At 41.5% G+C, this 25,055-nt stretch overlaps 1 protein-coding gene across 1 annotated transcript in view; it reads left to right on the top strand.

Moving 5' to 3' along the window:
- Positions 1-14,954: 14,954 nt before the first annotated feature.
- LOC148021669 (RNA cyclase family protein) overlaps positions 14,955-25,055 on the top strand; it is a 30,971-nt gene continuing 20,870 nt past the window's right edge. Inside the window, exons 1-4 of the mRNA XM_087697154.1 lie at positions 14,955-15,271; positions 15,355-15,504; positions 15,913-16,094; positions 16,230-16,405. Coding sequence (XP_087553280.1) covers positions 15,067-15,271; positions 15,355-15,504; positions 15,913-16,094; positions 16,230-16,405 — 713 coding nt within the window. The 5' untranslated portion in view covers positions 14,955-15,066. The remainder of the gene's footprint in view (positions 15,272-15,354; positions 15,505-15,912; positions 16,095-16,229; positions 16,406-25,055) is intronic.

The raw sequence follows: 25,055 nt of genomic DNA, 5'->3' as shown, positions 1-25,055 counted from the left end.
GTTGGGTCGTTTGGTTGCTGACCTTGGTATTGATGCTATCCCTACAGTGCATTCTGATTCTATGAGTGCTATTTAGTTAGCCAAGAATCCGGTCTTCCATGTGAAGATGAAACACATTGAGGTGAGGTATCACTTCATATGTGGGGTCGTTGAGGACAAGTCTGTTGATCTTGTCAAGATCTTGTGACTGACCAGAATCCTGCAGATCTACTCACAAAAAGCCTCTCTACAGAGCGCTTTGCCTTCCTCAGGAGGTTGATGGGCGTGGGATGAGATGATGTCTTTCTTCATCCTATTGTACATGTGTACATGTCATACTATCTTTTCCTTTTTCTTTTCACTCCTCACTAGGGCAGATTCGCCTTTAAGTGGGAGGTTGTTGGGGGTAAAGGTGCCTCCGCCTAGCCGCCTGTGTATTACTACACTGACACTGCAAGTGATGGGCGCCCGTCACAGTCACTTTATTCTTTATTCTTTTAGTGACAGTTTGAATAAAGGAAGGCCCGATCACACATTGTGACTGTTGGAGTTCCCATTTCTTGTCTCTCTCTTTCTTGCTCTTGCTCTCCCGCCATAGCTCTCGAGTCCAAGCTTCAATCCTTCTCACCTTTCACGATATCTTCTGCCAACCCACCAGACTTTGAGGATGAATGAATTCTTCAAGCTAAAGCAGTTGGGATTAACCTTGGAAGCCTACTACTCAAAGTTGGTAACCCTACTAAAATACGCACCACCTATGGATATTGCGCAACAAGTATCCAAGTTTTGCCATGGCCTAAACACTCCTCTAAACCACTGTCTTGAAGCAATGCATCCAACAGACTTACAAGATGTATTACTTTGAGCAAAGCCAATTGTCCAAGAACTTAATTGACCAATTGTGACAAAGAGAATTCCCGAGATCAGGGCAAGAGATACCATACATGCGGAGAGATAGGGCACATCCGTAGGAGATGTCACAAGCATCGATGTTTCCACTGCAATGAGCTAGGGCACGTCCAACTAGACTGCCCTAACCTAAGTCTAGAAGACAATGAACCTCCAAGGAAATGAGGCTACATAGGTGCAGTCTTTGGATATATGGAGGAATCAGATGAAGACAAAGACCTAGAGCCTACTACACCTTTCCAAGATGATTAGCAATCCTAGAGATTTTATCAACATGTAATACAAATTATATTGGAAATAAACCTTGCTATTGTAACTATAGTTAACCCAAGTAATATGAGTTGCATCTATTTGAGCCTAGAACTTGCAAATGATTAGAGATACTCTGCCAAGGAATGACAGTTATAACGTAATGAATTTCTCTTAAGTCATTTCTTCTCAACTAATATAGATTGGGTCTTACTAGAATGTCGAAGCTTGGAAGTATTATTTAGTATTATAAGTAAAGCTGATTGTCCATGGAGCTCGTCCCGAACTAAGGAAAGGACAATTTGGAAACAGAATCTCTAAGATAAAGAACCACTTCATTTCGCTAAAAGGATCCTAAGGAAATTTTGTCTAGTGAAGAAAATCCTGCCAAGGACGACCAGGAATCTCATGACCGTGGGTGATAAAGCTCCATGTTGTTTTTATTGCATGGAGTTAGGTCATTTCAAAAGGGAATCTCCAAAACACCCTAAACATAGACGGCCCAAGTGCCATAACTTTGGACATAACCACGTCAATTGTCCCAACAAGACTCAAAGAGAACTTGAACTTACAAGAAATGAAGTTATACAAGCTCCAATGATCCAGAATACACCAAATACTTACGAAAAACCTAGAAGATATCCATGAGATGTAACTAATTAAACTCCTCTCTTGTAATCTAGACTCGGATAGATCTAATACAATAAGTTGCTATTTCAAAAGACCATATGCTTATCAGTGATCAGAGTAGCACAATGGACGCATGGTGGGTCCTAACCCACAGACCTTAAGCCCCATTAATGTTTATCTTCCCCAGTTTCTTCCGAGATGAGGGCATCTCGAGTTCTCTAAGGGGGAGAGGATATATTGTTTCGCCCACTCCCGCATATGAACCTATACTCCTTGTTTCGCTTGGATTATCTGCAATGTATTTCACTCCCCAATCGGCCCCACTGATAGAGCACAAGGAGTAAAAGTCTTGTGTGACTCACATCTAAGGGAGACAAGGATCAAGAATGGCCCCCAAGTGAAAAATGTCACGCGTGGTTAGCAATCCCTCAAGGAGTAATGGAGCCTCGGGTGAGGACATCACTACTAATCCAACTGCGATACCGGTCGTAAGTAATATATTTCCAAAATTAATGAATGCTTGCTTTGATTCACGCATGAGATGCATTAGACCCGTACTAAGCCACATGGGAAGGGATTATTGAAAAATGTTTAATTCATCGCAACATTCGAAAGATGGAGTTTGCGAAGTGCATGTATCAAGGGAAGTTAGTTGCATCTAGTTGCCATGCGACATGTCCATACAGAGCATAAGCAGCATATAAGATCCTAAGGTATTAAGCATTGATAAGTCTTCGATTAATCTTTACCTAGGACAATATTGTTTAAGGTTCACATATGCACATGGACGGTAAATGCATGGGGGGAGATTATGTGAAATTTACATCAAGATACGCGATTCCTTACCTTAGGAGAAAGGAAGATAAGGGCAAGTTAAAATGCTACATAGTAGGGAAAGACTAAAGGTAATGTCACTTAGAGAAGAGGTATAAATGCTCTTGCTAGAACGACTATCTCGCATTGGAATGATAGGACTTGTCTTGTACAGCGTTTGAAACCTTAGCGTATGCCCTACCCAAAGGAAAGGAGTGTTAGGTAAATTTTACATAGAATCGCTCTTTGATCCCAAGGGGGAGAGCGGATATGCAATGGCAAGGTTATCCGATTATTCTCACAATGTTGGGAAAAGATATCATTGTTTATAAATGAATGTCTCCTTGGAAGATGATATTAGGCCAATTGCATTGATTGTGCTTGATTCTTAATTGGATTAATTAAGGAAGGATATTTGCATGGATGGATCGTCTCCAAGATCGCACCGTGGATTACCCCAAGAAGGCATTGTTCGATTCACGAGCCGAAGATCGAGTGGTGAAAAAGGCCAACCATAAAAAGTTGTGTCTCATTCCTAGGTCGCTTGGGGTCAGTGGAGCTTTGGACACCCCTTGCCGAGTTCGAAACGGAGTTGTAGACTACTGTGAGCCCAATGCCTAGGGCGTTGGAAGATCCTATTCTAGATAATGGATGGAAATTATGGTGTCATGTGATTTGGACCGAGTACTTCTATTGGACAGAAGGGATACATAGTTCTCCTGTATATGCAGAGACAAAGATTAACTTGAAGATAAGTTAAGGAACTTGTTTGTAAAAAAGACTGCTTATTTTGTTTTTGTGTCAGTGTTATAAATTACATGAACAAACCCTGTTCCCTAAAAGGCCTAATTAAGGAAGCTGATTTTGAATGTCACACATAAATGTGATAGGACCTAATTAGAAAACTAAAGCTATCAAGGGAAGCGGGTGGATAGAACCCCAAGAGGGTCTGTTCTATAGTAGGGTGGTCCTAGAGAACTGGGAGGCTTCTCATAAGGTTTTAGCATCGTTCGACCTTTAGATATTGTTAAGTTAGAACCTGATTCATGCCATCTTAGGGGACCAGAATGGGACTATGCCCTACGCGCACAGAGGTTGAGCGGCACATCCCTCTCATTTTCCATTCTCTTTAAACCAAGTGCGATATGGATCTGCTTCGGATTGGGTATCTATGTGTAAAGTAAGATGTCTTAGACCCGACACTAGACTGTTGTCAGGAGATCTTGACCACTAGGAACCCAGATTTCAAGTCGATCCTAGTGGATTCAATCGCGAGCATTCTGTTACGGAGGCGAACTCCGAAAACCCTAGGCGACAAACCCCAAAACATTCCATGGGAGTGCCGGGCAATGACGCTTAGATTCGTTTCTCGATGGACCGCTAAAACGTGCTTGGACAGCCAATAGGCGGACACATTACACACACACTCTCTCTCCACCATAAAGTTACATAGACAAACATGTGTGGCATATAAGTCAAAGTGGTAGAGCACATAGAATCAACCCATTATGTAAATATGTGTATAAATGTGTACATGAACGGTCGTATATCTTCTTCTATATGCTTGTACACCTTATGATCTTGTTTCTATGTGACTTTCATGGTATTGCTATATTCCTTCATAGTAAATGCATTTTATAAAGTATACTATAAGGTTGTGTTCCAAATACTTGAAAGTGTGCATTTTAAAACACTATAAAACATTTTCACAAGTTGAATTTTCCATCACAAAGCATGCAATGGTATTTTGTGATGGATCACTTAGCAACACAAGTTACTATCTCAAAATAACATGATTCATGAGAGATCCAAGTATCCTTTAGCTTATATGTGAGGTTTGACTCTATCTTTTAGCTAACCTACAACAAGACATTAAGGGTAATAAAATCTTGAAAATATTTAGCATTGACAATGTAATACTTATGTATAAGGGAACAAACCTTGGGTGTGCATATACACAATGAGTATCACTATCTCTCTCTTAGTAAAATCACCAATTATCATAGAAGCATCAATAGCAAGTACGTGTTCTTGTATTTGGCACTCACCTTTCATCTCTCTTTTCTTAATGACTCCTAAACATAACCCATCTACATCACAATATATGGACATAGCAACATCTCAATTCACATAGACACACATTCATTCTCTCTCTCTCTCTCTCTCTCTCTCTCTCTCTCTCTCTCTCTCTCTCTCTCTCTCTCTCTCTCTCTCTCTCTCTCTCTCTCTCTCTCTCTCTCTCTCTCTCTCTGTGTGCATCTTTGAGGACATGAGCAAAACTATCTCGGTTGTTGATGAGTTGATGACCCACCTAGCTATGCCAACACTATAGCTTACCATGTGAACAAACATGAGCTAGTGAAGGGCTCCTTAAGCATAATGTTGGAAACCTACACACTTCCATGAGTATATCCATGGACATGTCAATTCCCTTAAGGCCCATTAGGTAAATTTGATAAAGCCATGCATGCCAAGGATTAAGGTGGTGACCGTGGACCCCTATTCCCCTCATGGTTCAAGAACTTGCTTTTGTTCATGGATAGCTGAAGCACCACCAGTATGGCCATGCTAGTGCCCAAGACTTGGATCTAGTTATTTAGATCATGCAAGGCAATGTCCATGATGTAGAGTAGCGGGCTGCCCCTGAATGGTTGTGATGTTGTAGGTGAGAAGCATGCTACCATTGGATGTCAGGAAGGTGATGAAGGTCTAAGTGCCCACCATGGTGGGAGTCAGTAGGCCTAACTTGAATCAGTAGCTACCTGCAACACGGATAGTGCCATTGAAGGCCACATCTAGCATATGATCAAATAGATTATTGTATGTCTAGTGAGCATGATACCTTGCATCGACGTATCACTACATTGCAAGAACATAAAGTTGTGGTTGTTGAGGAGGATTGATGTGAGAGCATTCCTATGCTCATGACATGTCCACATGCAAGCCCAAGAGAGGTATTCATCACATCATTGTTGGCTTGAGCATGCCAACCCTCTAGCTACCTTCCTTTTGCCTCATACCCTCAAGTCATGGAAAGCTACTACCTATCCAACCCAAAAGTCCACCTACTGCTCCATTATTTTTCCCAAATCCTCCATCATTCTCAGCCTAGGGAGCAATGGTCAACTAACCATACTAATGTTTGAATGGCGATGCAATTGCTTTGACCATGTTATTATTAAAAGTTAATGTAGCTCCTATGATCACACTACAATTGAATGCTAATGCAATCACCTTGAACTTGGGCTCCAACATTATAAAGGAAACTATTCATAACTCTAATAATGGCACCTATAAATGGAAGCATAGAGAGAAGAAAAACACATGTACCTATACATATCTATACAATTTCAATCTTATTCACTAGCTTGAGGACTCAGAGAACATCCAACCATAAAAGATGCATTTTGATCCTTCAAAATCCTAAAAGCATGTGCTTACGCTTTCACATGTGTTTTCTATAGCCTCCTAATGAGGCTCTACTAATTGTTTGTAGCACACAACTTTCACAACCTCGTATGAAGAGAGAGGCAAAGAGAGAGAGAGAGAGAGAGAGAGAGAGAGAGAGAGAGAATGTGTGTGTGTGTGTGTGTGTGTGCCTACGCACGCCTGCGCTATACATAAGCAATAGAGAGGGTGAGATACATGAAGACAAAGGTCAAAATCCCAAATAGGCAAAGAGATTGATCCCTAGCAAAAATAGATCATAGGACATCCCTTCTAGCTTGTTTGAGAGCTTGGTAGTAGGCCAAGGCACCTGGTCAGAGGATGTCGATGTTGGCCACCATAACTAGTGCAAGAGGGAGGTTGATCTCAAAGAGCTTAGGGATGGTGTTTGTGTGCAAAGAGTTCTTCAAGGGGTGGCTCCAAGGTGCACTACGGGGCCACATGTAGTACTTATGGTAGAGCTTCATCCGAGACAAGGATTGCAGGCATGGCAAGGTTGTACAACATCCTCGGTGGTGCAGGAGTCTTCTTCTTCTTCTTCTTCTTCTTCTTCTTCATGATGCAAGAACATACTAAGGATGCATTAAACAAAGAGCATATGCATTAGGCCATTAATTGTGAGAGTTGTGGTTCAAAGCACCTGTTTAGAGAGAGAGAGAGAGAGAGAGAGAGAGAGAGAGAGAGAGAGAGATGAGCTGGAAGCTAAAAGTGCATCCCCAAAAAAATAAAGAAGATTTTCTTTTCATTTTGAATTACTTTTATACAAATTATAGTTTTGTGGATTTATTCAACAGCGAGCCGATGGAGGTATAGATCTCAGTGGAGCCACAGTTCATATCTTACTATATGCAGATGACATTGTGTTGGTCTCAGATTCAGCTCAGGGATTACAACAACATTTATTAGCATTGGATGATTTTTGCATACAGAGAGGCATGACATTGAACCTTGGTAAAACCAAGGTTCTTATATTCCATACATCAGCTCAGATACGCAGACAGAGTATTTTCATGGCAGCAGGAGGGAGTATTGAGGTCACTGGATCATATGTATATTTGGGAGTCACCTTTACAGCAGCTTCAGGGATTTTCTCAATGACACAGGCAGCTCATGACCGCCTCACTAGAGGATACTCAGCATTGGCTCTTATGGAGCGACAGTGTCATCAGGCACATTTCCAGGAGCCCCGCACCAAGGGGTGGCTCTTTGATACTCTAGTCACTCCAGCACTAATGTATGGAGCAGCTATATGGGGGCCATGCCTCGCCAATTATATATGGACATTGATGGAGAGACCTCAGGTGATCATGATATCTAGATTGATTCGCAGCAAGGCCTCAGTCCCACATGACATTGTGCGAGCAGAGCTTGCCACACCGCCCATGCTAGTCGAGGCATTATTTCAGACAGTCTGCTTCCTACACAGATTCCAGGATATGGACAGAGATCGCATTGCATACAGAGCATATATGGCATCTCAGGAGATGGCTCTAGCGGGGGATACCACATCATGGTATGCACAGACTAGAGCTTGGTTTGACAGACATGGGCTGGACATTGATAGACTCCCACCTCTTCTATATGATACTCAGGCTCCCACTTACACCCTCTCTCTCTCTAAGAGGAACGGAGTCATCAAACAGGAGATATGGCATATTTATATACAGAGGACATGGGTCAGCCCTGCACAGCCACTGCCATCGAAGATGGCACATTATTATACACAATTCTTGAGCATATCAGAGCAGGGATTCATAGAGATTCCAAGATATATGCAGATCTATATGCCACATCGATTGAGAGTTCTTATTGGACAGCTCAGGGTATCATCACATCAGCTTATGATTGAGAGTGGCAGAGCCAGTGGCATCCCAAGGGAGGAGAGAATATGCCCCCTTTGCAGATCAGAGGTGGAGAGTGAGGAGCATTTTGTTCTCAGATGCTCGGCATACTCAGAGTTGAGATCTAGATACACATTGAGCAGCTCACTTCAGGGATGTATGACTGATGTGGATCAGAGATCATTTGGTCGTTTTCTGGGAGAGGCATGGCACATCAGAGAGCAGAGCACACATCGGGTCCTAGTCAGAGAGGGGCCCACCCAGACGACTATTACACAGTTCTTTCAGACAGACAGAGTGAGAGCTACTGTACCAACCTCCAGCCAGACCTCCGGGCTCACACTACAGCAGGCTGAGGACTAGCGTACCCGATGCCGCACGAGGATCCGTGGGTTTCGGACCCCATAGCCACACCGACAGGAGATCCGGAGGATTCTTGATCTACATCGACAGCAGACTGAGATCCGACGACACTCGACACATTGGATCTCAGACCTCCAGTTTGCTCTTTCTCCACCGCCGATGTACCACATCCTGCATCCAGGAGGGATCACCTGCTATTAGCGACTTCGACGACTGCTACTACATCCCAGGATAGTATATCTCCCCGCATCTGTTACATATACACATCGCACCACTTTATCATAGCCGACAGTTGTTCCCCTATCACAGCCGACATTTGTTTCCCTTTTGTAGCCATTATCTGGAGTACCAGAGCTACATACGCATATACACATACACGACACTTATCACACTCACAGCACCGTATTTTCAGTTTCCAGTTTTTAGCTTTTCATTCAGCACTTTTATTTTGGATAGCTGGACCTCATCAGTTGTATCACATTTTGTCTCATAGGCCAGTTTTGGTCTTTAGAAGACATTAATACAACTTTCTTTCTTTCTTTCTGCCGCTAAGCACAGAGAGAGAGAGAGAGAGAGAGAGAGAGAGAGAGAGAGAGAGAGAGAGAGAGAGAGAGAGAGAGAGAGAGAGAGAGAGAGAGAGAGACTTACATGCCAAGAGCTCACCTCTACTCGTCTACTCCCTCTGCTACTTGTACATGTGTGCCTTTGCTCTCTCCCTTGCCTCCCTCTACCTGACAGCTTCTATTGTTGGAGAGAGAGAGAGAGAGAGAGAGAGAGAGAGAGAGAGAGAGAGAGAGAGAGAGAGAGAGAGAGAGAGAGAGAGAGAGAGAGAGAGAGAGAGAGAGAGAGAGAGAGAGAGAGAGAGAGAGAGAGAGAGAGAGAGAGAGAGACTTACATGCCAAGAGCTCACCTCTACTCATCTACTCCCTCTGCTACTTGTACATGTGTGCCTTTGCTCTCTCTCTTGCCTCCCTCTACCTGACAGCCTGTGTTGTTGGAGAGAGAGAGAGAGAGAGAGAGAGAGATGAGGAAGAAGACGACATACCTCTCCCAATCATGAGCAATTGCCACCTTGCCAACTTTTTCATTAATGAGGGGGAGTCGACCAATTGAAATTCATATGTTAGGAGTGCATTGCACAATATTTGTAAGGGACGCATTATTGTTTGCTGTAGAAGCCTTCACACTAGACAAAAACCATATGTTAACCTTGAGGGATATATAAACTATTCTCATAATTTGGAAACAATGAAAACTCCTAGATGGCATTAGATTATCCTTCTAATGCATTAAATGTAATTTCAGTAAAGTTCTAGTCTAAAAAGGGGCTAGATTTTTCAAGTGACTTTGTAAGTAAATATCCAAAGCATCTTACTTAGCTCATACAACGAAAGTTTTTGATATGTATTAACATCTCTAAGTAATCTACCACCATCTCTCTCTCTCTCTCTCTCTCTCTCTCTCTCTCTCTCTCTCTCTCTCTCTCTCTCTCTAACTAACTAACTAACTAACTAATCAACATAAAATAACCTGTTAGTAACATAACTAATAACAAATAAACACAAGCATAAATTAATCTACTACGTCATTAACATAATTAGCTCTCTCTCTCTCTCTCTCTCTCTCTCTAACTAACAAATAAACATAAACATAGACTAACCTACACTCTCCCTAACATAACTTGCTCTCTTTTTTTCTCTCTCTCTCTCACTAATGTATTTTTGTTTTATTTTAAATTCTCTCATCTCCTTGTTCTCTCTCTCTCATTATAAATTTTAGAGAGAGAGAGAGAGAGAGAAGAATAAGAAGACGCTAATAACTAATCTACTAACAAAATCAACCAACCTATTAAAAAACCTGACATTAACATAAACAAAACTCTATGTGTGTGTGTGTGTGTGTAGCTAAACTAGTAACAAATAAATTAACAAACACAACAAAACAAAATTGGAACTTGGAAGATAGAGAGAGAGAGAGAGAGAGAGAGAGAGAGAGAGAGAGAGAGAGAGAGAGATACACCTAGACAATAGTCATAAAAATTGAGACCAAAACACCAACAAAGAGTAACACAATAAATTAAACTCTACCAAGCAAACCAACCTATCGTGTGTGTGTGTCTCTCTCTCTCTCTCTCTCTCTCTCTCTCTCTCTCTCTCTCTCTCTCTCTCATAACTAACCAATATAACTAAGACACACTCTCTAACATAAATAATAAAAATAAATAAACCAATCAATCAAATACTAACAAATAAACTGATAACCAAGCTAGACTAAAAGTTAAATCAACTAAACTAAAAATTATTTTTCTCTCGCTACGCCTCTCTCTCTAACCGACCTACCTACCTAATAAACTAACTAAGCTACCATCTCTCTCTAACTAACCAACTAACTTACATAAACTTACTAACTAATAACACCATAAACTAAATTATTATTGATAAAGTTACTAACAAAACTCTCTCTCTCTCTCTCTCTCTCTCTATCTCTCTCCAACTACCTAACTAACCTACTAACTAACTAACTAATGCAACCAACATAACCAACCTACACACACACACACACACACTCTCTCTCTCTCTAACCACATAACTAGCCTACTAACTAATTAACATAAAATAACTTATTATTAACATAACTAATAAACGAATAAACATAAATACAAATTTACATGTTCTCTCTCTCTCTCTCTCTCTTGCCTCCCCCCTCTCTTTCTCTCTAATCAATTCACCTAACCAACCTATTCTCTCTATCTCTCCTCTCTCTAACCTACCTACCTAACCTATTAACCAACCAACTAATATAACTAACATAACTAACCATATATATATATATATATATATATATATATATATATATATATATATATATATATATATATATATATATATATACATACATACATACATACATACAAGACGCAGCCGCCCTAGGGTCCATGGTGACCTAGCAATGACATGGCCAGGGGCTCCTAGTGCTCCACTGACTCCTGCGAGCGATTGGCCGCTAGCCTAAGGGGACACACAACACACACACACACACACACACACACACGAGGAGAGAGAGAGACTTGTCCAGAGCCTGCTTCTGCTCCTTTGCCTAATAACACCTACCAACAAAACCAACTAACTTATTAACAAACTCTCTCTCTAACCTATCTAACAAATAAACTAAATAACCCACCCCCCTTTGTTTACCTCTCTCTCTCTCTCTCTCTCCCCCTCAAACTAACTAACTTGCCATTTCTCTCTCTCTCTTTCTCTCTCCAACCACCCAATTACCTAACTAACACAACCAACATAACTAACCTACTCTCTCTAAGCAACTAATATGCTAATTAATTAATAAATTAACATAAAATAACCTATTACTAACATAACAACTAACGAATAAACATAAGTACAAACTAACCTACTCTTTCTCCCTCCAACCAATAAATAAACATAACTAACCTTCTCTCTCTCTCTCTCTCCATGTCGTCTTAGTTGTTGCAAGATGCCATAGCCTGGAGGTGATACTAGGCCATGACGTTGAGGCCCGTGGTGGCTTGGCAATGACATGGTTAGCGGCTCCTAGCACTCCACTGACTCCAGCGGGTCCAGGTGCTTCGTCGATGCTTGTGAGCAACTTGGTTGCTAACCCAAGGACATGTCGATACACAGAGAGAGAGAGAGAGAGAGAGAGAGAGAGAGAGAGAGAGAGAGAGAGAGAGAGAGAGAGAGAGAGAGAGAGAGAGAGAGAGAGAGAGAGAGAGAGAGAGAGAGAGAGAGAGAGAGAGAGAGAGAGTCACCTATTAAGACCTACCTCTGCTCCTTTGCCTGATAACTAACCTACAAATAAAACCAACTAACCTATTAACAAAATCGGCACTAACATAAACAAAACTTGATCAAACTTCGACAATAGTCGTAAAAATTTGCTCAAAAGACCAATCCTCACAAACACAACTCACCTCACAAACATGCAACCAAAAGACCAACAAATAGTAGTAACATAATAAATCAAACTGTACCAAGCAAACCAACCTACTCTCTCTCTCTCTCTCTCTCATAACTAGCCAACATAACTAACCCACACTCTCTCTAACATAAATAACAAAAACAAATATATAAATAAAAAAGATTAATAAATAAACTAATAAATAACAAATAGATTAATAACCAAGCTAAGCTAAATATTAAACCAACTAAATTAAAAAATATTATTCTCTCACCACACCTCTCTCTCTAACTAACCTACCTACCTAGCCAACTAACTAAGCTACCATTTATCTCTCTCTCTCTAACCAACTAACTTACATAAACTTACTAACTAATAATATCATCAACTAAATAATTATTAACAAATCTCTCTCTCTCTCTCTCTCTCTCTCTCTCCAACCACCTAACGTACTAACTAACACGACCAACATAACTAATGTACTCACTCACTCTCTAACCACCTAGCTAACTAACTAATTAATGTAAAATAGCCTATTACTAACATAACTAATAACAAATAAATATAAACACAAACTTACCTATATATATATATGGTAGGTTAGTTAGGTAGAGAGAGAGAGAGAGTAGTTTATAAAATAACTAATAAATATAAAATAACTTATTACTAACATAACTAATAACAAATAAATATAAACACAAACCAACTTATAGGGTGGCCTTGGGGCCTGCAGTAACTTGGCAATGACATGGTCGACAGTGGAAGTGCATTAGCATTGTGTATATGTATTTATGTGTGCATTTGGGGACGCAAAGGAACTTTTAGTTGTGCGTAATGAGCATTGCATTCATTTGGGGTTATCCTCTCCCTTACAAGTCAAGGTTTAAGGTATTTTCTTTCATTAAAAAAGACGAGAGAGGTAATTCTCTCACTAAGAAAGACGAGAGACGTGATCCTCTGGAAGTGAGAAGAGAAGTGATTTTCTCTTTCTAAGGTCTAAAATGACGTAAGCTTTTGTGTGGAAGTCAGTCTTAAGGTTGAGGCCCAAGGCAATCTAATGAACTCTCCCTATCTATGGCTCAAGGTGGTTGCATGGACCATAAGTTAAGAATACAGTTTAAAAAGCTGTTTTTAAAAAAATAGACATGGTGAATCTATTTTTAAAATATCTCGTGATAGAAAGCCGATCTCTAAAAACGGCTTACTTAGTTATCGAAAATGGCGAGATCTACAACTTTCATGTTGGATGTTTTTTTATCTAAGCAACGCACAAAGAGATACTTTGAAATTGGTGCTGTAGAGTAGGCCTTGGAACAGCCACATCTTGGATGAAGATCAACCTTTCCAAACTTGGCACTCAAGTCCCTCTCCAAGAAGAGAAGCTCTTGAAGCTTATAAAAGAGGAGGCTCTCCGGTGTGGAGGGGGTGAAGGAAGCATCACTTTGTGTGCATGCAAGAGAAGGAAAGAAGGTGCAAGTGCCGTGGAAGCTCTGCTGAAATCAAGTTCCAAGAGGTGATCCCTAAAAATATTGTGTAGGAGAGAAGGTGCAAATGCTGCGGAAGCTCTGATGAAATTAAGTTCCAAGAGGAGATTCCTACACATATTGCGTAGGAGAGAAGGAGAGACTCAAGAAGGATCAAAAGGTGCCAACTTTCAAGTTGTGCAAGTGTTAGCCGGTTGTATACCGTGCAAGGAATTGTGATATTGTTCCCAAGATCTACAAGTAAGAACTAGTTTATGTGTAACGGAGGAGCTTGCTCCTTGTCAATAATATAACTCCACAAGGGGGGGGGGGGACTAGCCCATCTTCTAGTCCCTAGTGGTTGTCACTCTCTCTTTCTCTCTCTCTACATCTTTCTTTTCTCTCATCTGTTCTCTCTTTGCGCCATTATAATATTCACCATATATCTTTTAAGTATATAAGAAAGTCGAGCGTGTATCTCAGATCTTATAATACTTGCCAGCCAGCCTAGGGACATGTAGAGAGAGAGAGAGAGAGAGAGAGAGAGAGAGAGAGAGAGAGAGAGAGAGAGAGAGATGAGGAAAAAGACAATGTACCTCTTCCAATCATAAGTAATCAGCACCTTTCCACCTTTTTCATTAATGAGGAGGAGTTAGCCAATTCAAATTTGCATTTCCTATTACTAACATAACTAATAACAAATAAATATAAACACAAACTAACCTATAAGGTGGTCCTGGGGCTCGCGATAACTTGGCAATGACATGGCAGGTGGCGATATGGTGCTGGATTGACTTGTGTGGCTCCTGACGCTACACTGACATTCGCGAGTGACTTGGTTGCCAGCACACACAAAGAGAGAGAGAGAGAGAGAGAGAGAGAGAGAGAGAGAGAGAGAGAGCGAGTCACATGCGAAGAGTCTACTTTTGTTCCTTTGTTGCCTCTAGTGCTCATGCCTTAGCTCCCTTTGCTGCTCTTGCGTGTGTGCCTCTATCCCTCTGCTTGTGAGCCTCTATTGTTGGAGAGAGAGAGAGAGAGAGAGAGAGAGAGAGAGAGAGAGAGAGAGAGAGATGAGGAAAAAGACAATGTACCTCTTCTAATAATGAGTAATCACCTTCTTTCCGCCTTTTTCATTAATGAAAAGGAGTCGGCCAATTGAAATTTGCATTGCTATATGGTTTAGTATGGGAGCTCTTTGGTGCTTCAATACCTCCTGAATCTATAACTGAAATAATAAAATACTATAAATATATTATAAGTATGGATATAAAATTATAAATATAGATGAGGTCTGATAGTATATACAAGGAGCTCTCTTGATACGCGGGTTTACGGGAGAGAGGGCACGCTCAACTCTCGAGTCCGGACGTCTCTTAAGACGGGGTGAGAGCGGACAGGAGGAGAACAGTTTTTACTTGGTACGAAAGAGAGAGAGCATGTCAGGTCGGGGGCCCTTGCAGCTGCGAGGGGCGCAGCAGTTCAGGAATCGCTTGTTGCTGTCTACTCTCACGGGCACTCCCATTCGCATCGTCGACATTAGAGCAGAGGATACCGCTCCCGGCTTGCGGGACTTCGAAGCGTGCTTCCTGCGCCTGCTCGAGAAAATCAGCGACGGCTGCTTAGTCGAAATTAATGAAACAGGTCTCCGTTCCTTCCACAACAGGTATCTTTTCCGCATGGTAACTCTTGCAAGTCCTTGCACTTACTTTCATAGGGTTTTGCAGGAACGAAGTTGGGGTACAAGCCGGGCTTGCTTGCCGGTGGACGCGGACTTGTACACGTCTGCGGGACCAGCCGGAGCATTGGATACTTCCTGGAGCCCTTGATTATCATGGGACTGTTTGGGAAGTCACCTTTGTGGATCACTCTTAAAGGTGGAATTCTCATCCACATATCTAATTTTGCTTCATGCATATCGGTTTCGACACTATTCATGACACGACACATCTTACTTGGGGGATTTGCAATGAACTGCAGATGCTGTTTGTGCCTTTCCGATGTGTAGCACTAGACCCTCTTTAAGAACTTTTGGCCATGATTCTACAATCCAGTAATGTACAAGTTACACAGGGCTGAATACAGTTCAAGTCTCTGGTTTCCCCACCGCCCCCCCCCCCCCCCCCCCCATCCCCCATCCCCCCCTTCTTTCTCTTCTTCTTCTTCTTCTTCCTCTTCTTTATTGTTTAGATTTGCTGATTTTGACTGTTTGATGTGACTGAAATGGGGGGACTATGTTTTATTATGCTTTCAGGGTTTTCAAAATTCTCTTTTTGTTGTTGCAGGCATAACAAATGATAACAAGGATCCATGTGTGGACACATTTCGAATTACAACTTTGCCTTTATTAAAGCACTTTGGCATTGCGATTGAGGACATTGAGCTCAAGATAATTACAAGGGGAGCACCTCCCCAAGGTGGCGGAGAAGTGCATTTGAAAATTCCAATTGTTCAAGATGGTTTATCAGTAAGACTGCTACTTTATTCCTTTTGATTATAAGTCATATCACTTGTTTTGCTTATGTATGACGAGAATGCTGCACTCCTTTCGGTTATGTATCATGACTAAATGGTGCAGTAAGAGTTTATTGTATTGTGGCAGGCTGTTTCGTGGGTGGATGAAGGAATGGTGAAAAGAATAAGGGGGGTTGCCTACTCAACAAGGGTTTCCCCTCAAATGTCAAACCGCATGGTTGATGCAGCCCGTGGAGTACTGAATCGCTTTATTCCTGATGTGTACATATTTACAGATCATTATTCGGGTCAAGGAGCGGGCAAGTATGTGCAGCTCCTCTTATTTCATGAAGCTTGAGCTAGAAGAGTGGTCAAATTCCTTTTACATATTAAAACCTCAAGTAGGCTTTTAGAAATAATGCCCACTAAAAGAGCGTGTTGATAGCCTCAACAATTGAAAAGTCATTGCTCTTGCAATACTTTATAAACTATTTCACAGATATACAATAGAGAATTACGTACTTCAAGAGAGAGATACAAACATTCAAATTTTAAACCCATTGTGTTGCTGTTAGCAGATTAGTCAGTTCATGTGTGAGTCTGTGCATGAATCTGGGCTGGGCACATTTATATCCAGTGTTAATCTGGTGGCATTTGTTTTATTAGGGCCTGTATATTGCTGGTTACATTCTTCTGATGCTAGCCAACTGTACTTTGGCCCCTGTAGCTGGCCGACCTGATCATGTTTATTTGTCCATTTATAGGCTGGACTGTGTTCCCAGTCACATTTATTTTGCATACTCCTACAACAGGTTTTTTTGGAGAGAGAGAGCTAGTGCCAGCCGGTGACTCACTCTTGTTTCTGCACTATCTCGTCTTGGTATACAGATTCCATTTCCTGAGCATCCCTTTTCTTGTGAGTTCCCTTTGCAATGTTCTTCTTTCTTCTTAGTGTTTCTCTTTTCTCTTCTCTCTTGTGTTGTGTAATCTATTATGACTGATTCCCATGCTTCCTTTGCTGCACCCACTTTTGACATGGTGTCAGGCATTTGATGTGTGTTGGAGCTTTTTTTTTGTTTTTTTGTTTTTGGGGGGGCGGGGGGGTTTGGGGCTGTTGCAAGCCTACATTTTACCTTTTTTACTGCTGACTGGACCTGTTTTGCTCTGCTGCAATTGTTCCACTGTGTGGGCAACCATGTTCTACAGAATTTCGACCTGTTTCCAGCTCTTGACTCTTAGGTTTTACAGCAGCCATCTGCATTTTGTTGCTTTGCTTCCCTTGTAGGTAGGATGACTGCATTTAGTAGGCAGGATGACTGCATTTAACACTTTCCTAACATGTGTTTTGCCCATTCCACAACTCTCTAGTGTTGAGAGGGACTGTGAGAGGGTGATGAAGATGGGGCAATTCGGCCTCATCTACACTTTCATAGAGGTGCATAGGGTCAAGAGAGGGGTTTTTCTGATGCATCAACTGAAGTCTGGGAAGTTGAAATCTTGGAGGTGGGATTGACATCAAGGTTCATGATGAGCTGTTTGATAGAGAGCAGGATTGGTCCCTAGTTTGAGTTGGGACACTAAGGCAATTTGACCAAAGGAGGGGAATACATGGTCATTTATGCATTGCGGCATTGGTGATTGTTGTTTCTGTACTGTCTCTTGTCTTGGTATATGGATTCCATTTCCTGAGTATCTCTTTTCTCTTGAGCGTTATTATTGTATATCCTATGATGATTCATTATCATCGTATATTGCATTGTACTAGATCATCCATGAGTTGAGAGAGGTCATTAGTACGTCCTTGTCACCAAAATGACAAATGGACTAGATAATTTAATTAAAAACGGACTCTAATTTTGGCACCTCTAGCTCTAATATTATTTTAAGCCTATTTCACATGCTCCTCACATCAGCATGCTCCTTGTTGCTCTTGTTTAGGGCATGTCTTCACCTACCTTTCCAACATTCATGCAGGGGCCCGATCAATCCTCGTTTCATTCCGACATTATTAAGGTTTTTTCTTCTCATTCTATGATATTTTTCTCTCTATCATGTTTCCACTTTTACATACATACTCTCAATGTAAACGCCCACCTAGAAAGGATAATGAAGACAAATGATTCAAAAGAGAAGGGCAGTGCTTTTTCTAGGCCCTCCAGGCTTCAAGCTACAGACATTCTGGCAATTTGACTATTTGCTTGGCTACCAAGTGACAATTAGACTATAAATGTCTCGAACAATGTGATATACTTAGCAATTATAATATTCGTTTGTTTTCAAGACTAATAGTTTAAGAAATGAAGAAAACAAATACTTAAAGTACAATTATTTAAAAATTACAAACGTATAAACATAAAAGTAATGAAGACAAGATTGAGGATTAAAGATGGGCAAACCCCCTCCCTTCTCCGCCTCCCAAAAGGAATGTATTTCTACTCAACCTAAGTTCTTTAGGAAATTTAGTTAGTTCATATGTGAGTTTGTGGGTTGGTATTGGGGACTATATGTGGTCAATTGCATTCTTTTGATGCTGGCTGGATTTATTTTGGCCCCTGCAATTGGTCGACCTAATCATGCTTATATGTCTATTTAAAGGTTGGGCTCTCTGCTCAATCACATTCATTCTGTATGCTCCTACAATAGGTTCTGTTGGAGAGGGAGCCAATGCTAGTATTTGGCCCATGCAATCAGTGACTCACTATTGTTTCTGCATTATCTTGTTTTGGTATATGGATTTCATTTTTTGAGCATCTCCTTTTGAGTTCTCTTTGTAGTGCTCTTCTTTCTTTGCAGTGTTTCTCTTTGATCTCCTCTCTCGTGTTGTGCAGTCTTTTACAATACATTCTCACACTTCCATCGCTACACCCACTTCTGATAGTCGCATGCAAAAAAATGATCGGGAAAGTGGAAAAATTAAAGAATGGTGAATTGTATTACTTAGTGGAAATTAAAAATTTGCAAAGTTTCAACAGCATGGTGGAAGCAAAAAAGTAGGTGCATACAATAGAGATGGAGCTATGTTAGATTAGTGGAATGCTGCTCAGGATAAATCTTTTTTTTTTTTTTGGGTTTGCGTGATATATAGGGTATAGATCCATCAAGGGGCATTGTGCCATTTTGTAGCATAAAGAATATGCCATTATCTCACTAAAGTATAGAGGAAGGGATGCGTGGGTTGTGGTAGGTGATGTGAGGTGCTCTTTAGTTGATCTGTCATTTTCCAAGGATGTCAAAACTAAAAGTCCAATGCATTGTGAGGGTAGTAAATACTATATGTGATTTTTATTGAAAATGAGTTGACATCGAGGTTTAAATGTGTAGGCTTCAAGTAATCTTCAAAATCTTTGGATAAGATGTTGCGAGCACAAAAATTTCCTTGATTAGAAGTGCCTTCTCACTAGCAACAATGTGGGACTTGTTGTAAAGAAATACTTTGACATAGAAGCACAAATAACAATCGCACGACAAAGCACAGACTGAAAAAAGAACATAGTTAGGGTTAGGATAACTCAGAGACAATGAACACAGAAAATAACTGAAGTGATATAACTGTTGAATATACAATGCTCATGCAACAAACACACTATGCAATGAATAAATACTAAACCTCGAACTCTTGTATCTCAAGGATCAGGGTAGGGGTAATGAGTTGGAGAGTGTGTCGTACTTTGAACGGATCCTGAATCGTAGCAAGGCAGCCCCTGGATGTCAAACACCACTAAACGCAGGAGTGAGAAGTTGGATTTGATGTAGACAGCAATGAGGAGAGAGAAAGACTAAAAACGCAGGCTGTAGGAGAGACTAAAAGCACATGTATGACAGCCTGTAGGAGAGAGAAAGACTAAAAACGCAAGTACGACAGCCTGTAGGAGAGAGAAATTTGCCAAATGCAGGTTGGACAGTCTGGCAATAGCTTGTAGAAGTTGGGCGACAGCTTGAGGAGAGAGAAAACTGGCAAACGTAGCCCACAGATGACGTGGTAGAGAGTACGGCAACAGGTTTGTGCAGGAATAGTAGTTGCTTGGCTAGGATCAGCTCCAAATTGCAAGAAGAGGGCTGGAAATTAGATGCCAACTGATATAGACAACAATGGACAGCTTTGGCTGAGATGTCCTCTGCGAACGGGGTGTGGGCAGCAAGTTGAAACACCTGAAATTTGCAAAAACGAGATTGTTGGTTGAATGGAGGGCAGCATACATATTTATAGAAAGTTTGGGCCCTCCCAAGTGGGTTTGTGCTTATGGAACGCAAACTCTCTAGGATCGCGATTTTTAAAAGTAAACTAGGTTTTTTCATTAATTAAGCAAGTTTTGCGGTTGTTTAAGTAAAGCTAATGCATTTTTAGCTCAATGCCTCCTCTTAGGCCCAACAATGGTGCCACGCAAAAGATCTTTTATCCCAAGGCGTTCCATCCCAAAGTAGCGAGAGCATTCGACAAGGGGTGTGTGTCGGTTGCTTAGTGCCCTACTAAGACTACAGAGGCGATGGTTATCTTACCAAGGGAGCCCACGTGATCACCCCAGAGAGGACATGGCATCAGACAAAGGGTGCTCGTTGGCTGCCGAGTGGCCTACCAAGCCCTACAAAGGCGAATGGAATCAGCTACGAACTTTTTTTTTTTGTTTTGTTTGTTTTTTTGTTTTGAATTTGATAGTTTTAGCATTAAGTGTGGGTTCAAATCCGTTTTCGTTTTATCGAGTATCTGTGCCCAAAATGAGAGAATGATAAAGAATGGTCATGCCCAAGACCTTTCACAAAACAAGCATACTATCCCTACCATTACTGGGTGTCGGTGAAGAAGAATAATGCTAAGGTGCGGATAAGCAAATATGTGAAGCAAGCAAGATAAGCAAAGCAAGTAAGCAAGCTAAGGATAAACTGCCTTGGAGACTGCCATGGGTAATGCCACGGATATGGTGGATCCAGAGTCGGTCGTGTTACATTAATAAATGTAACTTATGGGGAAACAGCAGGAGGGATGACCGTCCGGGGGCTTTGGGCGCATGTACGGGGTTTAGGGGGCTTAGGAAGTAAGTGAGTTATAAAATTAGTATAACTCATTAGAAATTGACGGCTGGCAGGGGGAGACACGTTTTTTTCTTCTTGCATCTTTCTTAGCGAGGTTGGAAAGTGAATCGACAGCCTCTCGTGCTTCCCTACATTAGGCGACTGAAACTGGAGTTCCGCTACGCTACACTAGTATCAGAGCCATTCGCGATTGGAGACGAGCGTCGCTGCTAAGGGCCACTCGCGACTTGGGGACAGGCGGCAATGATCTCGTTAACTCGCGATTTGGAGACGGGCGATGCTGCTAAGGGCCGTTGTCCAAGCGACCCCGCAATCTTAGTATACGTGGCCGGTGACAGGGCAGTTGTGCAAGTGATCCCGCAATCTCAATACATGTGTCCGGTGACATTCACCACTCCGGCCGCAAATTTTTTCCCTCGGGTTACAGGCGACACAATAAATCCAGGCCGTAGATATGCAAACCCGAAAGGGTTATCCTCCCAACGCAGAGAAAAGGGGGATATTCTCACTGCGGTTGAGACCCCACATCGTGGGAGCCTAATACCCACTCGGTCGAGAGCAGCTAACTAACGTAGGCGCTTGCAATCTCGCAATCAGAAAGAAGACGAATTTTCATCTGGCTTGCCCGTGGAAGCTTTTTACAGCCTTGGACGCCACACCGAATTTGAGGAATTTCCAGCGTGCTGAAAACTGGAATCAAGCGGACACAATACAGGGAAATACCCCACCTTTGTCTACAAATTTCTTATATTTTTTTCAAATTCCAGCGTATAGATGGAGGGGAAAGAGAGAGAGGGTGCAACGGAAGACTCTAGCTTCTTGGATGATATCTTGATCTTTAGTAAATCAAAAGAAGAACATTTGGAACACTTACGGTTAGTATTCCAATTGTTAAGAATCCATTCTCTTTATGCGAAGAAAATTAAATGTGAATTCTTCGCACAAGAGGTCAAATATTTGGGGCATATTATCTTGAAAGAGAGAATCAAGATGGATCCAGAAAAAATAAGGGCAATTATTGAATGACCATCTCCAAGGAACCTAGAAGAGCTGCAGATCTTTCTAGGTTTATCTGGATTTCATCGTAGATTCATTGAAGATTATGCTAAGATAGCTGTTCCAATGACGGACCAACTTACAGGGAAAGGGAAGAGCTTTAATTGGGAAACAGACCAAATGAAAGTTTTGAAAAACTTGAAGTAGCTATTGCTACAGCTTCAGTACTATTAATTGTGGATCCCAATAAACCATTTGTGGTTGAAGTTGATGCCAACGATAGGGCAGTAGGCGCGGTCTTATTACAAGAGGGTCGACCGGTTGCTTTTGAAAGCAAGAAATTAGACAGTGCAAAACAAAATTATTCCGTTTATGAGAGGGAGCTGTATGCAATAGTACATGCAATGAAGAAATGGAGGCACTATCTGTACGGTGCCAAACTTTTGATCTTGTCGGATCATGAAAGCATTAAGTGCCTTAATGACCAACCGGATCTACAAGGGCGTAAAGCTAGATGGGCCGAACTCCTCCAAGAGTTCGACTATGAGATAAGGTATAGAAAAGGAAAGTACAATATAGTGGTTGATGCGCTCAGCAGAATGCCCATCATAAATGAATTGAGTTTTACTCAATTCTCTTCCGATTTGCTTGAATCCTTAAAAGAGAAATGCCAGGTTGATCCGGCATATTCCAACATATGGGAAGCAATTGAAAATGGAGATGCAAATGTAAGAGCCTCCACTGAGGAAGGAACATCTAAGGATGTTCAACAAGGAAATGGAGCATCGGGGGTTGCTCAAATGGGATTCAAGTGGAAGAATTTTACCATTGATAATGGTTATTTACTCTACAAGGGTAGGTTATGCGTCCCGAAAGATGAAGAAATAAGGTGCCAGATACTCTTTGAGTCTCATGATACCCCTAGTGTGGGACATCCAGGAGTTAATAAGACTTATAGTCTTATTAAAAGGCAGTTCTATTGGCCTGGAATGAATAAGGACGTCCTTGACTATGTGGTCAAATGTAATAAGTGCCAGGTTAATAAAGTTGAAAGATTGAAAATGGGAGAACTTCTCCACCCATTAGAGATTCCTTCGGGAAAATGGGAGAGTATCTCCATGGACTTTATTGTTGGGTTACCTAGGACATAGAGGGGGCACGACTCTGTGTGGGTGATTGTTCCAAAATGGCTAGGTTTATTCCAACTTCAACCGATGTTAAAACACCAGAATTGGCTAGATTGTTTATAGAGAATATATACCGATTGTATGGCCTTCCGGCAAATATAGTTTCTGATCGGGATAGAAAATTTGATAGTCAATTTTGGCGTGCTGTATTTAGAAAGTTGGATACTAAACTTAGCATGAATGCGGCAGAGCACCCGTAAACTGATGGGCAAATTGAAAGGGTTAACCAAATCCTTGAAGATATGTTGAGAGCATATATAAGTAAAAGGTAAACTAATTGGGAAGAGTATTTACCGATAGCAGAGTTTGCATATAATAGTGCCAAACACTCTTCCAGTGGTCAATGACCAATCTATTCCACATGAGCCAGAAAGAATTTTAAATGTTCGTAATAGACGAACAAGGCATACTATTTATCAAGAATGGCTGGTAAAATGGAGAGATTGTTCGGAAGAAAGCTCAACATGGGAGCGAGTAAGTACTTTAAGAAAAAGGTTTCCCAATTTACAGTAAGACTTTCCAAGTATCGTTTTCGAGGACGAAACCAATTCTTAAGGGGGGAGGAAATTTTACATTAATAAATGCAACTTACAGGGAAACAACACGAGAGATGACCGCGCGGGGGCGTTGGGTGCCTGTACGGGGTTCAGGGGGCTTAGGAAGTAAGTGAGTTATAAAATTAGTATAACTCATTAGAAATTGACGGTTGGCAAGGGTAGACACGTTTTTTTCTTCCCGTATCTTCCTTAGCGAGGTTGGGAGGTGAATTGATAGCCTCTCGTGCTTCCCTACATTAGGCAACTGAAACTGGAGTTCTGCTATGCCACAACTCCAAAAGACAGAAAATGAATAAATGCGCACAAATGCATGTGTACACGAGTAGAATGCCAATGCATAGGGTAATGCAAAGATGATGTCAGATGTTATGCTTACACAAGATGCAATGCAACACTGCCACTTAGACAGTGCCCTCACAAGGGAATTGTTCACTTGCCCAAGTGTCCTTTTACAATCATATCATCCCAACAATGTAGATGAAGTTTCAAATGTCCATAATACAATACAAAAGAATAAATGAATGAATGTCTAAAAATTGTAAGCATCATCAATATCACTATTAAGAGTAGAAGCTGCCCTCTCTTAAACTAGAAGGGAAAGCAAGAGGGAAGCTCCCTCTCCCCGTCAAGCTGAAGAAGTAGGGGAGGATGTACCCAAACCGATCTTGGGTAATAGGTAGTGAAGAACTAGCCGGTTAACCGCTTTGGTTAAAATATTTGCAAAATTGTCAGATGTAGGCATAAACTCTAGGCGGATGGTGCCTAGCTCAACTTGCTCTTTGGAAAAATGGAAGTGGACTTTCAAATGCCGCGTCTGTGGTGTAATGATCGGATTGTTGCAAGGGCAGTGACATTTTGGTTGTCATAGTAGACAACGGTGGGAGAGTCGCATGGGAAATGAAGTGCTCCTGGTAACCCCCTCGGGTAGATGGCCTCGGTGGTGCCATCGAAGAGAGCCTGGTACTCAGCCTCGGTTGTGGAAGCCACCACCGTCTCCTTTTTGACCAAGAAATGGGAGCCGTGTCCAAGGTAAAGAGGTAGCTATCATGAGAACACTGGGTGTGGGGATCTCTTGCCCAATCGAAATCAGTGTATCCCTGCAAACATTAATCAGAATCATATGTTAGGCCATAAGAATAAGTACATCATAAATAATGCAACACACGAAGAGATGCAATCCAATGTGACATCCTAGGTGTTGTGAAA

Source organism: Lygodium microphyllum, chromosome 17, assembly GCF_053477565.2.
Source record: "Lygodium microphyllum isolate KBCC chromosome 17, Lygodium_microphyllum_v1.1.10, whole genome shotgun sequence".
Lineage (NCBI taxonomy): Eukaryota > Viridiplantae > Streptophyta > Polypodiopsida > Schizaeales > Lygodiaceae > Lygodium > Lygodium microphyllum.
Note: the sequence above shows the minus strand (reverse complement) of the source record. Positions and strands in the feature narration are given on the sequence as shown.